Here is a 14,686-nt window from a genome sequence, read left to right as displayed (position 1 = left end):
CCCCCAGCCCTGCCGGTCCCCTCACTCCCGACCCACAGCCCCTGCACCCCCCAGCCCTGCCGATCCCCTCACTCCTGACCCACAGGCCCTGCCTGCCCCAGCCCTGCCGGTGCCCCTCACTCCCGACCCGCAGCCCCTGCCCCCCAGCCCTGCCGGTCCCCTCACTCCCGACCCACAGCCCCTGCACCCCCCAGCCCTGCCGGTCCCCTCACTCCTGACCCACAGCCCCTGCCCGCCCCAGACCTGCCGGTGCCCCTCACTCCTGACCCACAGCCCCTGCCCCCCAGCCCTGCTGGTGCCCCTCACTCCTGACCCACAGCCCCTGCCTGCCCCAGCCCTGCCAGTGCCCCTCACTCCCAACGCACAGCCCCTGCCCCCCAGCCCTCCTGATGCCCCTCACTCCCGACCCGCAGCCCCTACTGGCCCAGCCTGGGGCCCTCACCTTGTCCTCCTCCCGCACCACGTACTGGGCCACCTTGAAGGAGCTCAGGTATTCGTTCATGTTCTGCACGTCCGCGTCGTCGGTGGCGTCCTGGTTGCGGTCCAGCAGGCGGGCAATGGCCTCGTTGTCGTAGTGGATCACGCTGCTGTCCTCCTCCTTGTTCTCCCCTGGACAGGGAGGGGAGCAGACCCCCATCAGGGCTGGGCCCCCTCCCCACACACTATCAGGTGGCCCCTCACTCTCGACCTGCAGCCCACTCGGGAAGGCTGGAACCCAGGGCAGGTGTGTGTGTGTGTGGGGGGGACATGACAGGGCAGGGGGCAGTCCGAGTCCTGCCTCCCCTCGCTGGGCGTGCCCGCTAAAGCCCAGGCTCCGCCCCCCGGCCCCAGACAGCCCCACCCCCACCCCTCACCCTCGTTCTCGTCCTTGAAGAGCTCCTCGGTGCCGAACTTGAGGATGTCGTCGAGCTCCTGCTTGGACATGCTGCCGGCCTTGGAGCCCAGCCCCGGGCGTACCACGAGGTGAGTCAGCATCATCTTCCGCTTGGCCACCTGCGTGATACGCTCCTCCACCGAGGCCCGCGTCACGAACCGGTAGATCATCACCTTGTTGGCCTGGCCGATGCGGTGCGCCCGGCTGAAGGCCTGCGGGGCCGGAGGAGGGGGGTGGGGTGAGGGGGCGGGGCCGGGCCCAGCGACTTGCCGAGGGACCACGCTCCGCCCCGTCCCCTCGGCCGCCGCCCCAGGCGGAGCGTCCTTCCTCCGCCCCCGCCTGCCGGCTGACCCAGCGCCACCCAGCGGCGAAGAGCAACCGGCCCCCTCCACCGGGACGCCGAGTGCAGGCGGTGCAGCCGCTGACGGAGTCGCTGACCGGTCTACCCATTCAGATGTCCCTCCTGCTCATCTGAACCCGTCCGTGCGCCCGTCCGTCTGTCTATCCCCTCCTGCCCCCCCATCTATCTAACCATCCCCTCCCGCCCCCTCTATCTATCTATCCCCTCCCGCCCCCTCTATCTATCTATTTATCTATCTATCCCCTCTCACCCCCTCTATCTATCTATCTAACCATCCCCTCCCGCCCCCTCTATCTATCTATCCCCTCCCGCCCCTCTATCTACCTATCTATCCCCTCTGCCCCCTCTATCTATCTAGCTATCCCCTCTCGCCCCCTCTATATATCCCCTCCCACCCCTCTATCTATCTATCTATCTATCTACCCCCCCACCCCCTCTATCTATCCACCCCCCACCCCCTCTATCTACCTATCCATCCACTCCCACCCCTCTATCTATCTATCTACCCCCCCACCCCCTCTATCTATCTATCCATCCCCTCCCGCCCCCTCTATCCATCCCCTCCCACCCCTCTATCTATCTATCTACCCCGCCACCCCCTCTATCTATCTATCCATCCCCTCCTGCCCCCTCTATCTATCTATCTATCTATCCATCCCCTCCCGGGGGCGTCCATCTGTCTGCCACCCAGGTTCGTCTCAGACTCCCCCGCAGGACAGCACCGTGGTCTTCCCACAGAGGGGCCAGGCCCACACCTGGGGTAAGGCGGCTCGGCTCCCTGGCTGGTGGGTCGCAGAGCTGCTCCCATCGCCGCTAGCCAGGGGGGCCAACGGGGGCTGCCCTGGGCCGACGGTGGGATGGGGCCCTGCCCTCCCTCCCACCCTCTGGCCGCACTCCCGGGGGCCCACCTGGATGTCGTTGTGGGGGTTCCAGTCCGAGTCGAAGATGATCACGGTGTCTGCGGTCGCCAGGTTGATGCCCAGACCTCCCGCCCGGGTAGAGAGCAGGAAACAGAACTGCTGGGCCCCAGGCGCTGGGGAGAGGCCACAGGGTCACCTGGCGTCACCGACCTCGGCCGGCGGGGGGTTAGACGGAGTGACGGGGCCTCGATCTCGGCCGGGGGGGGTTAGGCGGAGCGACGGGGCCCTGATCTCGGCCAGGTGGGTTAGGCGGTGCAACAGGGCCCCAATATCAGCCGGGGGGGTTAGGCAGAGCGACGGGGCCCCAATATCAGCTGGGGGGGTTGGGCGGAGCGACGGGGCCCCAATATCAGCCAGGGGGGTTAGGCGGCGCGACGGGGCCCCGATCTCAGCCAGGGAGGTTGGGCGGTGTGACAGGGCCCCAATATCAGCTGGGGGGGTTGGGCGGAGCGACGGGGCCCCGATCTCAGCCAGGGGGGTTGGGCGGTGTGACGGGGCCCAGATATCGGCCGGGGGAGTTAGGGGGTGCGACGAGGCCCCGATCTCAGCCGGGGGGCTAGGCGGCATGACAGGACTCCGATCTCGGCCGCGGGCGGGGGTTGGTCAGCGCGACGGGGCCCCGATATCGGCCGGGGGGGGGTTGGCAGGATAGCTACCGTTGAACCGGTCGATGGCCTCTTGGCGCAACGTCCCCGTGATCCCACCGTCGATTCGCTCGTATTTGTAGCCTTCGTAGTCGAGGAAGTCCTCAAGCAGGTCCAGCATTTTCGTCATCTGGGGAAGCAGCGGGGAGCAGCTGCTCAGGACTGGGCTCCCTCGCTCGGCCCCGAGATGCGCCCACCTCTGGGGCAGGGCGGCCGGGGACACGGGGACCCCTCGCCCGGCGCCGAGATGTGCCCACCTCTGGGGCGGGGCGGCCGGGGACACGGGGACCCCTCGCTCGGCGCCGAGATGCGCCCACCTCTGGGGCGGGGCGGCCGGGGACACAGGGACCCCTCGCCCGGCGCCGAGATGCGCCCACCTCTGGGGCGGGGCGGCTGGGGACACAACTGCAGAGTCTGAACGAACACGCCACACCCGGGCAGACACACCTGCCCCCATCTCACCTGGGAAAAAATCAGCACCCGGTGGCCTTGTTCCTTTAGCTTCCTCAGCATCTTCTGCAGCAGCATCAGCTTCCCAGAAGACTTGATGAGGGCACCGCCCTCGTAGGCTCCGCTGGGCAGCTTGGGCGATTCCTTAAGGACAGAGAGGGCAGCGGGTCAGTTCTGAGCTCCTAACCGCCCGCCCGTCCTGCCCAGGATCGACTCCTCGACTCGGGGCGGGATGGGACCTCAGGGGGTCGTCGGGTCCGGCCCCCTGCCCAAAGCAGGACCAGCCCGACTCCATCGGCCCAGCCAGGGCTTGGGCCAGCTCCACCTCTAGGGCTGGAGATACCCCCACCGCTCTGGGGAACCCGCCCCAGTGCCTCACCGCCCTCCTGGGGGGAGAGTTTTTCCCTCATCTCCGACCCCCACCTCCCCCACCGTGACTTGTTCCAGGCTGGCTAAGGAGCCGGGCGGCAGAAAAGGCCCTGGGGGTCGCGGTGGGTGAGAGGCCGGAGAGGAGCCCCCAGTGGGGCCTTGTAGCCGAGAAGGCGACCGGCGCATGGGGCTGTGTCCGGAGGAGCATTTCCAGCAGCGCTAGAGAAGTGGTTGGTCCCCTCTCCTCGGCACTGGGGAGGCCCCGGCTGGAGGGTTGTGTCCAGTTCTGGGCCCCCCAGTGCAGAAGGGACGTGGGGGCGTTGGAGAGGGGCCGGCGGAGGGCAACCAAAATGCGCCGGGGGCTGGAGCAGGTGGCCGGCGAGGAGAGGCCGAGGGACTGGGGCGTGGTGAGTTGGCAGGAGAGAAGAGCGAGGGGGGTTTGCTGGCAGCCTTCACCTCCCTGCAGGGGCTCTGACGAGGCCGGGGGGAGGCTGTTCTCAGGGGTGCCGGGGGGCAGGACGAGGAGCGATGGGCTCACGTCGCGGTAGGGGAGGTGGGGGTTGGAGATGAGGAAAAACTCTCCCCCCAGGAGGGCGGTGAGGAACTGGGACGGGTTCCCCAGAGTGGTGGGGGGATCTCCAGCCCTAGAAGTGGAGCTGGCCCAAGCCCTGGCTGGGACGATGGAGTCGGGTCGGTTCTGCTTTGGGCAGGGGGCTGGACCTGACCACCTCCTGAGGTCCCGTCCAGCCCTGGGGGTCTGGGATTCTAGCTCCCCGCTTGGGGTCCCCGAGGGAATAGCCCAGGGGCCGTGAAAAGGGAGGAAAGAAAAGTAAAAACGATGGTAGGAAAGAAATGTGAGTCGATGGTAAAGTTGCGATCCACGATTCTGCTCCAGCAAAACCTCTTCCAAGAGGGGGGCTCGTTACTGTCCGAAAATCGAGCCTGGGGTTTCCCCTTCTGTGGGAGAAGCGTATGTCGCGGGAACAACGGGCTGGATGGGGGCCCGGGGACGGTTCGGGGGCGGTTTTTGGGCGGAGGGGGGAGGGAATTCACGCTCTGGATTTCCCAGCAAGGGACTCAGAGGTAAAACCCCAACGGCATTTACGATAGAGATGCTTCCGTTCTCGGATGTCTGAAACGCTTCTTTGCGGACCCCGAAATCTCATGAGCTTAAATTTGCATAGGAAGCTCCACCCAGGCACACAGGCCCCGCCCCCAGGCTTAGGCCCCGCCCCAAAACCATCGTCCGCCACACCCCTTCCCCTGACAATGGGATTTACCGTTTCGCCCTCGCACCATGGGGGGGACGTACCATAGCAGCCACGGGGAAGAGGTAGGGGTGATTACAGCATTTCTTCAGATCCATCATGATGTTGAGCAGGGATACCTGGTTGCCGCCGCCCCGGGAGTTCAGGGCCTCGAAGTTGCGGGTCAGGATGTATTTGTAGTATTTCCTGAGCAAGCAGCGGGACGGAGAGTGAGGGGGAATCGCGACGCCACCCCCAGCGACCACCCCCGTGCCCCGCCGCCAGGCAGGCAGGGCTGCCGGCCCCCTGCTCTAACCACCAGCCCCCACTGCCCTCCCAGCGCCGGGGAGAGAACCCAGGAGTCCTGGCTCCCGCCCCCTGCTCTAACCACCAGCCCCCACTACCCTCCAAGCACTGGGGAGAGAACCCAGGAGTCCTGGCTCCCAGCCCGTGCTCTAACCACCAGCCCCCACTACCCTCCCAGCGCCGGGGAGAGAACCCAGGAGTCCTGGCTCCCACCCCCTGCTCTAACCACCAGCCCCCACTACCCTCCAAGCACCGGGGAGAGAACCCAGGAGTCCTGGCTCCCAGCCCCTGCTCTAACCACCAGCCCCCACTACCCTCCCAGCGCCGGGGAGAGAACCCAGGAGTCCTGGCTCCCACCCCCTGCTCTAACCACCAGCCCCCACTGCCCTCCCAGCGCCAGGGAGAGAACCCAGGAGTCCTGGCTCCCGGCCCCCTGCTCTAACCACCAGCCCCCACTGCCCTCCCAGCACCGGGGAGAGAACCCAGGAGTCCTGGCTCCCACCCCCTGCTCTAACCACCAGCCCCCACTGCCCTCCCAGCGCCAGGGAGAGAACCCAGGAGTCCTGGCTCCCACCCCCTGCTCTAACCACCAGCCCCCACTGCCCTCCCAGCGCCAGGGAGAGAACCCAGGAGTCCTGGCTCCCAGCCCCTGCTCTAACCACCAGCCCCCACTGCCCTCCCAGCGCCAGGGAGAGAACCCAGGGGTCCTGGCTCCCAGCCCCACAACACCCTACACACAGAGCAAGGCAGAAAAAACTCCCCCATCCATAGCACATCCCCTGTTCCCCCACACCCCTTCTTGCACCGCCCCAGAGCAGCCTTGGAGCCAGCCTGGCCCCCCGTTGGCCCCCCGCTCGGCCGTACTTCTGCATGGGGCTCAGCTCCACACGCACGATGAGCTCCGTCTTGGCCGGCATGTTCTTGAAGACGTCGGCCTTCAGGCGCCGCAGCATGTGGGGGCCCAGCAGGTCGTGCAGCTTCTTGATCTGGTCCTCCTTGGAGATGTCGGCGAACTCCTCCAGAAAGCCCTCCAGGTTACTGCAGGGACGGACAGAGCCTCAGCTCTCTCCCAGCGCCAGGGAGAGAACCCAGGAGTCCTGGCTCCCACCCCCTGCTCTAACCACCAGCCCCCACTGCCTCCCAGCGCCGGGGAGAGAACCCAGGAGTCCTGGCTCCCACCCCCTGCTCTAACCACCAGCCCCCACTGCCTCCCAGCGCCGGGGAGAGAACCCAGGAGTCCTGGCTCCCACCCCCTGCCCTAAACACCAGCCCCCACTGCCCTCCCAGCGCCGGGGAGAGAACCCAGGAGTCCTGGCTCCCAGCTCCCACCACCAGCCCCCACTGCCCTCCCAGTGCTGGGGAAAGAACCCAGGAGTCCTGGCTCCCACCCCCTGCTCTAACCACCAGCCCCCACTGCCCTCCCAGTGCTGGGGAAAGAACCCAGGAGTCCTGGCTCCCAGCCCCAAGACCGCTCCACACTGCCCGAAGCCCAGGGGTGTGACTTTCCCTCACCCCACAGCAAGGATGCCCAGGGAGAACCAGGGGGCTCCCCGCATGGGGAGGCACAGGGCGGGGAGAGGGCAAAATTCCCAGTGAGAAGAGGGGGTCTGTCACGCCCGGCTGGGTCCTGGCTCCCCTCAGGGCCCAGGGAGTGGGGCCGGGGGTCTCTCCCAGCTTGGGGGTGAGCTCACTTGAAGCGCTCGGGGGTGAGGAAGTTGAGAAGGTGGAACAGCTCCTCCAGGTTGTTCTGCAGCGGGGTCCCCGTCAGCAGTAGCTTGTGGTCGATCTTGTAACCGTTCAGCACCCTGAAAAACTGGGAGGGAGGCGTTAAGGGGTGCTGGACCCCCAAGACAGCAGTGGGGCCAGCGCGAGGGCGGCCGGAGGGGTGCTCGGAGAAACACCCAGCCCCCAGACCCCTCCCAGCACTGGGGAGAGAACCCAGGAGTCCTGGCTCCCGGCCCCCCTGCTCTAACCATCAGCCCCCACTGCCCTCCCAGCGCCAGGGAGAGAACCCAGGAGTCCTGGCTCCCACCCCTGCTCTAACCACCAGCCCCCACTGCCCTCCCAGCGCCAGGGAGAGAACCCAGGAGTCCTGGCTCCCAGCCGCTGCTCTAACCACCAGCCCCCACTGCCCTCCCAGCGCCGGAGAGAGAACCCAGGAGTCCTGGCTCCTGGCCCCCCATACCTTGGACTGGTTGTTCTTCAGCCGGTGCGCCTCGTCCACCACCAGGCAGGCCCAGCGGATGGAGCCCAGGGCCGCCTGGTCGATGGTGACCAGCTCGTACGAGGTCAGTAGCACATGGAATTTCACCTGGGCTTCCCTCTGCCAGGAAGGGAAGGGACGAGTGAGTCGAGAGGCAGCCGGGGCTCTGTGCTCCCTACAGCTCCCGCCAACGCCAGGGCCCCCCAGCCCACCCCCTGGGGTCCCACAAAGTGCAGGACCCCAGACTGGTGAAACTCCACAGGCCATGTGTCCCTGAGCTCCTGCCAGGCAATGGGTCAGGCTCCCCCGAGTCTGGGGCCAGCGGGAACCCCCCAGAGTGAGCCCAAGGCGCTGGGCTCTAACCACCAGCCCCCACTGCCCTCCCAGCGCCAGGGAGAGAACACAGGAGTCCTGGCTCCCGCCCCCTGCTCTAACCACCAGCCCCCACTGCCCTCCCAGCGCCGGGGAGAGAACCCAGGAGTCCTGGCTCCCGCCCCCTGCTCTAACCACCAGCCCCCACTGCCCTCCCAGCGCCGGGGCGAGAACCAAGGAGTCCTGGCTCCCAACCCCTGCTCTAACCACCAGCCCCCACTGCCCTCCCAGGGCCAGGGAGAGAACCCAGGAGTCCTGGCTCCTGGCCCCCTGCTCTAACCACCAGCCCCCACTGCCCTCCCAGGGCCGGGGAGAGAACCCAGGAGTCCTGGCTCCCTGCGCAGTGGTTGGCTGCAGGTGCCGAGGGCGGGATCTTGCCTTCATCTTGAAGGCCTTCTTGCCGCCCTTCATGGCGTTGTCCTCGAAGGAGAACTCGTTCTCGCGGATGATGGAGCGGCTGTCCTTGTCGCCCGTGTAGGTCACCACGTAGAACTTGGGTGCCCACATCTGGAACTCCCGCTCCCAGTTGATGATGGTGGAGAGGGGGGCGCTGACGAGGAAGGGGCCTTTGGTGTGACCCTGGGTACAGAGAGACACTGGGGGGTCAGGACATGGCACCCAAGGACTCGCCCGGCGCCAAGAAGCGCCCAGAGATACGAGGACACCGCACCTGGTGCGAGGATGCGCCCACCTCTGGGGCGGGGCGGCCGGGGACACGGGGACCCCTGGCCGGCGCCGAGATGCGCCCACCTCTGGGGCGGGGCAGCCAGTGACTCGGGGACCCCTTGCCCGGCGCTGAGATGCGCCCAGCTCTGGGGTGGGGCGGCAGGTTTCCCCACTCCGTTACCTCCTTGTAGAGGGAATAGAGGAAGACGATGGTCTGGATGGTTTTGCCCAGGCCCATCTCATCGGCCAGGATGGTGTCGGTGCCCTGGGCCCAGGAGAACCGCAGCCAGTTGAGCCCTTCCAGCTGGTACATGTGCAGGGTGCCGCCCGTGGAGGTGATGAACCGGGGCTGGGTCTCGTACTTCACGGTGGGCTGCAGGGGGGAGAAGAGGAGTGGAGGGATTGTTAAAGGGGTGGCACTCCCTTCTCTGACCCACCAGCCCCACTGCCCTCCCAGCGCTGGGAGAGAACCCAGGAGTCCTGGCTCCCACCCCCTGCTCTAACCACCAGCCCCCACTGCCCTCCCAGCACCGGGGAGAGAACCCAGGAGTCCTGGCTCCCACCCCCGCCCAACCACCAGCCCCCACTGCCCTTTCTCTCTCACCCTCCATCAGCCCCTTGCCTCAGCCCGCCCAAGTCAATTCACCCCACATTTGAAAATCAGGAGGCAGCTTGGCACTTACGTCATTCGTGGGCGAGTTTGGGGGGCCCTCCGGGGGCATCTCCTTCTTCTTCTTCTTGTACTTCCGGGGCTGGGCCGGGTCTTCCCCCATGATCAGCTCCCTGCGGGGTGGCGCACGGTTATGGACCCATTCTCTGCACCGGCAAACTGAGGCCGGGACACCCACCCAGCCCCTCCTGGCTCATGGGGACCTCTCTAGCCCTGTTCGAGTTCCTTCTCTTCTCGCCTTCCTCCGGCGAGGAGTTCCCCTGGTTAACGGCGAAGCCCAGCTTCCATTGGTTCACTTTCAACCTGTTCCCCGTTCATTCCATGGGGCGGCCCCTCGTTCTGACCTCAGGGGGAGCACTGAATTTTACACCCCTTTGTCCTGTCTCCCCTTCGTCCCTGGACTTTCACCTCCCATCCTCCAGCCCCCCGGCAAACCTTCGTCCCGCTTTACAGAGGGGCAGGACGACATCCTCTGTCTCATTCTCCGTCTCCCTTTTCTGCTGATTTCTAGCAGCCTGTTTGCTTTTCTGACGGCTGCAGGAGGAGTGGGCGTTTTTGGAGCGGGACGGGACCTCAGGAGGTGGTCAGGTCCAGCCCCCTGCCCAGAGCAGGACCAGCCCGACTCCATCGTCCCAGCCAGGGCTTGGGCCAGCTCCACCCCTAGGGCTGGAGATCCCCCCACTGCTCTGGGGAACCCGTCCCAGTGCCTCACCGCCCTCCTGGGGGGAGAGTTTTTCCTCCTCTCCGACCCCCACCTCCCCCACCGCGACATGAGCCCATCGCTCCTCGTCCTGCCCCCCGGCACCCCTGAGAACAGCCTCCCCCCGGCCTCGTCAGAGCCCCTGCAGGGAGGTGAAGGCTGCCAGCAAACCCCCCTCGCTCTTCTCTTCTGCCAACTCACCACGCCCCAGTCCCTCGGCCTCTCCTCGCCGGCCACCTGCTCCAGCCCCTGGCGCATTTTGGTTGCCCTCCGCCGGCCCCTCTCCAACGCCCCCACGTCCCTTCCGCACTGGGGGGCCCAGAACCGAACACAACCCTCCAGCCGGGGCCTCCCCAGCGCCGAGGAGAGGGGACCAACCACTTCTCTAGCGCTGCTGGAAATGCTCCGCCTGACGCAGCCCCATGCGCCAGTCGCCTTCTCGGCTACAAGGCCCCACTGGGGGCTCCTCTCCGGCCTCTCACCCACCGCGACCCCCAGGGCCTTTTCTGCTGCCCGGCTCCTTAGCCAGTCGGGCCCCAGATGGGGATTCTTCCGTCCCACGGGCAGGACTCTGCACTTCTCCTTGTTCAACCCCCTCCGATTTCTTTTGGCCCAATCTCTCTAGTCACTCTGGACCCTGTCCCGACCCACCAGCATATCCACCTCACCCCCCAGTCTGTCTGTCTGTGAATAACCCTGTCAATGAGGGATGCTAAAGGATTGGTGAGGCGTGGGGTTTGGGTCAGATCTGAGGGATACGTTGACCTGGAGACGGGGCTGGTCCCTTTGGGGCTGGAAGAACCTGGGTGGATCTGGTGTGGGTTTGGGGTCAGATCTGAGGGATACGTTGACCTGGGGACGTGGCTGGTCCCTTTGCGGCTGGAAGAAGCTGGGTGGATCTGGCGTGGGGTTTGGGGTCAGATCTGAGGGATACGTTGACCTGGGGACGTGGCTGGTCCCTTTGGGGCTGGAAGAACCTGGGTGGATCTGGCGTGGGGTTTGGGTCAGATCTGAGGGATACGTTGACCTGGGGACGTGGCTGGTCCCTTTGGGGCTGGAAGAACCTGGGTGGATCTGGCGTGGGGTTTGGGGTCAGATCTGAGAGATATGTTGACCTGGGGGTGCGGCTGGTCCCTTTGGGGCTGGAATAACCTGGGTGGATCTGGCGTGGGGTTTGGGTCAGATCTGAGGGATACATTGACCTGGGGACGTGGCTGGTCCCTTTGCGGCTGGAATAACCTGGGTGGATCTGGCGTGGGGTTTGGGTCAGATCTGAGGGATACATTGACCTGGGGACGTGGCTGGTCCCTGTGGGGCTGGAAGAACCTGGGTGGATCTGGCGTGGGGTTTGGGTCAGATCTGAGGGATACATTGACCTGGGGACGTGGCTGGTCCCTTTGTGGCTGGAAGAACCTGGGTGGATCTGGTGTGGGTTTGGGTCAGATCTGAGGGATATGTTGACCTGGGGATGTGGCTGGTCTCTTTGGGGCTGGAAGAACCTGGGTGGATCTGGTGTGGGTTTGGGTCAGATCTGAGGGATATGTTGACCTGGGGATGTGGCTGGTCTCTTTGGGGCTGGAAGAACCTGGGTGGATCTGGCGTGGGGTTTGGGGTCAGATCTGAGGGATACGTTGACCTGGGGATGTGGCTGGTCCCTTTGGGGCTGGAAGAACCTGGGTGGATCTGGTGTGGGGTTTGGGTCAGATCTGAGGGACACGTTGACCTGGGGACGCGGCTGGTCCCTGTGGGGCTGGAAGAACCTGGGTGGATCTGGTGTGGGTCTGGGTCAGATCTGAGGGACACGTTGACCTGGGGACGGGGCTGGTCCCGTTGGGGCTGGAAGAAGTTGGGTAGATGGGCTGAGCTGGGTTTCCGTAACCTCACATCTGGGTAAGGAGGGGACGGGAGGTGGCCCAGGAGAACTGATGTGACTCTGGCTGGCCAGCATGGCCCAGACGTGCTCTGCGGGACAGGTTTGGTGCCTTCGCGTGGGAGACCCCCCAGGCTGGGCTGTCAGTGGCCCAGGTTTAAGCCCTGTGGCATGTTTGGCCCCCCCGCCCCCCAAGCTGTGCCCAGAGAAACCGCTAATATGCCAGGAAGAGAGAGCTGAGGCCAGGCCCGGCCACCCGCCAGTGAGCACCTGTGCCTCCAGTAGGCGTGCTTGTGGAAGTCGAAGTCGGGGATGGCCATCTCGTCCTCCTCCCAGGTGGACTGGTCATAAGACAGGTCCCGCCACTTCACCAGGTAGTGGTAATTCCCCTTCTTGTCGATGCTGGGCGGCCGAGGGCAGAGGAGGAGGAGGCAGCCGGTGAGGCAGGACGGGGGAATGTGCTGGGGCCCTGACGGAGGCGGGGGGTGGCCGGGGACAGCCAGGGCCCGGCGAGGCAGATAGGGACAGCCAGAGGGTAGCAGGGGACAGCCAGGGGGCAGCCGGGGACAGCCAGGGGGCAGACAGGGATGGCTGGGGGCAGATGGAGACAGCCAGGGCCCGGCGGGGGCAGATGGGGACAGCCGGGGTGCAGACAGGGACAGCCGGGGTGCAGACAGGGATGGCTGGGGGGCAGATGGAGACAGCCAGGGACAGCTGGGGGGGCAGACAAGGAAGGCTGGGGGGCAGACAGAGACAGCCAGGGACTGTGGTGGGGGGCAGACAGGGATGGCCAGAGGGCAGACGGGGAAGGCCGGGGACAGCCGGGGGGCAGCCAGAGATGGCCGGGGGGCAGACAGGGAAGTCTGGGGAGCGGACAGAGAAGCTGGAGGGGATCAGCCGGGGGGCAGCCAGGGATGGCCAGGGGGCAGACAGGGAAGTCTGGGGAGCGGACAGAGAAGCTGGAGGGGGTCAGCCGGGGGGCAGCCAGGGATGGCCAGGGGGCAGACAGGGAAGTCTGGGGAGCGGACAGAGAAGCTGGAGGGGGACAGCCGGGGGGCAGCCAGAGATGGCCGGGGGGCAGACAGGGAAGTCTGGGGAGCGGACAGAGAAGCTGGAGGGGGTCAGCCGGGGGGCAGCCAGGGATGGCCAGGGGCAGGCTGGGGGCAGCCGGAGGGCAGGCGGGGGGCAGCCGGGGCGGGCGGCGGCGGGCCTGGCCCCACCTGTGGTTGATGACGCGGTGGATGGTCATCCACTCGGGCTTGATGCCGTAGCGGTAGAAGCGCTCCTCCATCTGGGCGTAGAGGGGGTCCTTGCTCTTCCGCTTCCCGCTCTTCCCGTCGTCCTCGCCCGAGCCGTAGTCCAGCGGCGGCGGCTCGTCCATGTCGTTCTTCCGCTGGTAGTTGCGGTACATCACCAGGTGGAAGATCTCCAGCTGGGCCCAGCGGGGAGAAGGGGGTGAGCGCTCGGCCGGCCCACGCGAGCCCACGTCCCCTGGCTCCCCCCGGGCACCCGCCACGGCCACGCGCCCCCTACACGCCCCCAGCTCCCCACGGGCACCCGCCACGGCCACGCGTCCCCTACACGCCCCCAGCTCCCCACGGGCACCCGCCACGGCCACGCGTCCCCTCCACGCCCCCGGCTCCCCACGGGCACCCGCCACGGCCACGCGTCCCCTCCACGCCCCCCGGCTCCCCACGGACACCCGCCACGGCCACGCGTCCCCTCCACGCCCCCCGGCTCCCCACGGGCACCCGCCACGGCCACGCGTCCCCTCCACGCCCCTGGCTCCCCACGGGCACCCGCCACGGCCACGCGTCCCCTCCACGCCCCCCGGCTCCCCACGGGCACCCGCCACGGCCACGCGTCCCCTCCACGCCCCCCGGCTCCCCACGGGCACCCGCCACGGCCACGCGTCCCCTCCACACATCCTCCAGCTGTGCCCCACACCCCCAGCTACCCCACATGCTCCCAACACCCCCCTTACACGTTCCTAATGCACACCCAAACTCCCCCAGGCCCTCCACACACCGCAGTTCTCTCCACGTCCCCACACACGCCCCAACCCAACCACGGAGCTGAGCACCAGAGCCACAGAGGGGAAAGCCAGGCCTACGGGGGGGCCCAGGGACCCCCGTCCCACCCCCTCTCGCTGGCTACCTGCAGCTCCTTGGCCCAGGAGCAGTGCCAGTACGACTGGCCGACCCACTTGACGAAGAACTCCCGCTCTGAGCGACCCTGCAGCACCTTGGGCGAAGGCTCGTCCGGGCCGGCGTCGGGCGGCCTGGCCACCAGCACAGGAGGGGGCGGCTCCCCCCAGCGCCAGTGCAGTATCTTCTGCACACGGCCCTTCAGCACAGGGCACTGCGGAAGGGACAGAGGAGGAGTCAGGGGCGAGGGAGCCAGCCGCCCCGCCCCAGAGGTGGGCGCATCTCGGCCGGGCGAGGGGTCCCCGTGTTGTGGCCGCCCCGCCCCAGAGGTGGGCGCATCTCGGAGCCGGGCGAGGGGTCCCCATGTCCCTGGCCGCCCCGCCCCAGAGGTGGGCGCATCTCAGCACCGGGCAAGGGGTCCCCATGTCCCCGGCTGCCCCGCCCCAGAGGTGGGCGCATCTCAGCGCCGGGCGAGGGGTCCCCATGTCCCTGGCCGCCCCGCCCCAGAGGTGGGAGCATCTTGGCGCCGGGCGAGGGGTCCCCATGTCCCTGGCCGCCCCGCCCCAGAGGTGGGAGCATCTTGGCGCCGGGCGAGGGGTCCCCATGTCCCTGGCCGCCCCGCCCCAGAGATGGGCACCTCTCAGCGCCAGGCAAGGGGTCCCCATGTCCCCGGCCGCCCCGCCCCAGAGGTGGGCGCATCTCAGCGCCAGGCAAGGGGTCCCCCTGTCCCCGGCCGCCCCGCCCCAGAGGTGGGCGCATCTCGGCCGGGCGAGGGGTCCCCGTGTTCCCGGCCGCCCTGCCCCAGAGGTGGGCGCATCTCAGCGCCGGGCAAGGGGTCCCCGTGTCCCCGGCCGCCCCGCCCCAGAGGTGGGCGCATCTCAGCGCCG

At 67.2% G+C, this 14,686-nt stretch overlaps 1 protein-coding gene across 6 annotated transcripts in view; it reads right to left on the bottom strand.

The window, feature by feature from the left end:
* Positions 1 to 14,686, bottom strand: part of CHD3 (chromodomain helicase DNA binding protein 3) — a 70,302-nt gene that overhangs the window by 15,646 nt on the left and 39,970 nt on the right. For all 6 annotated transcript variants that reach the window (XM_074983182.1, XM_074983184.1, XM_074983183.1 and 3 more), the window contains 15 exons: positions 13,810 to 14,013; positions 12,873 to 13,084; positions 11,923 to 12,054; positions 9,096 to 9,195; positions 8,594 to 8,785; positions 8,125 to 8,325; positions 7,357 to 7,494; positions 6,863 to 6,984; positions 6,036 to 6,209; positions 4,931 to 5,072; positions 3,262 to 3,393; positions 2,812 to 2,929; positions 2,144 to 2,268; positions 855 to 1,086; positions 443 to 609 (listed from right to left, as the gene is read on the bottom strand). In XM_074983182.1, coding sequence (XP_074839283.1) covers positions 443 to 609; positions 855 to 1,086; positions 2,144 to 2,268; positions 2,812 to 2,929; positions 3,262 to 3,393; positions 4,931 to 5,072; positions 6,036 to 6,209; positions 6,863 to 6,984; positions 7,357 to 7,494; positions 8,125 to 8,325; positions 8,594 to 8,785; positions 9,096 to 9,195; positions 11,923 to 12,054; positions 12,873 to 13,084; positions 13,810 to 14,013 — 2,391 coding nt within the window. The remainder of the gene's footprint in view (positions 1 to 442; positions 610 to 854; positions 1,087 to 2,143; positions 2,269 to 2,811; positions 2,930 to 3,261; positions 3,394 to 4,930; positions 5,073 to 6,035; positions 6,210 to 6,862; positions 6,985 to 7,356; positions 7,495 to 8,124; positions 8,326 to 8,593; positions 8,786 to 9,095; positions 9,196 to 11,922; positions 12,055 to 12,872; positions 13,085 to 13,809; positions 14,014 to 14,686) is intronic.

The sequence above is a fragment of the Carettochelys insculpta genome, unplaced genomic scaffold, assembly GCF_033958435.1.
Source record: "Carettochelys insculpta isolate YL-2023 unplaced genomic scaffold, ASM3395843v1 scaffold_0040, whole genome shotgun sequence".
Taxonomy (NCBI): Eukaryota; Metazoa; Chordata; order Testudines; family Carettochelyidae; genus Carettochelys; species Carettochelys insculpta.
The sequence above is the reverse complement of the archived record's forward strand: the minus strand, read 5'-3'. Positions and strand labels throughout refer to the sequence as shown.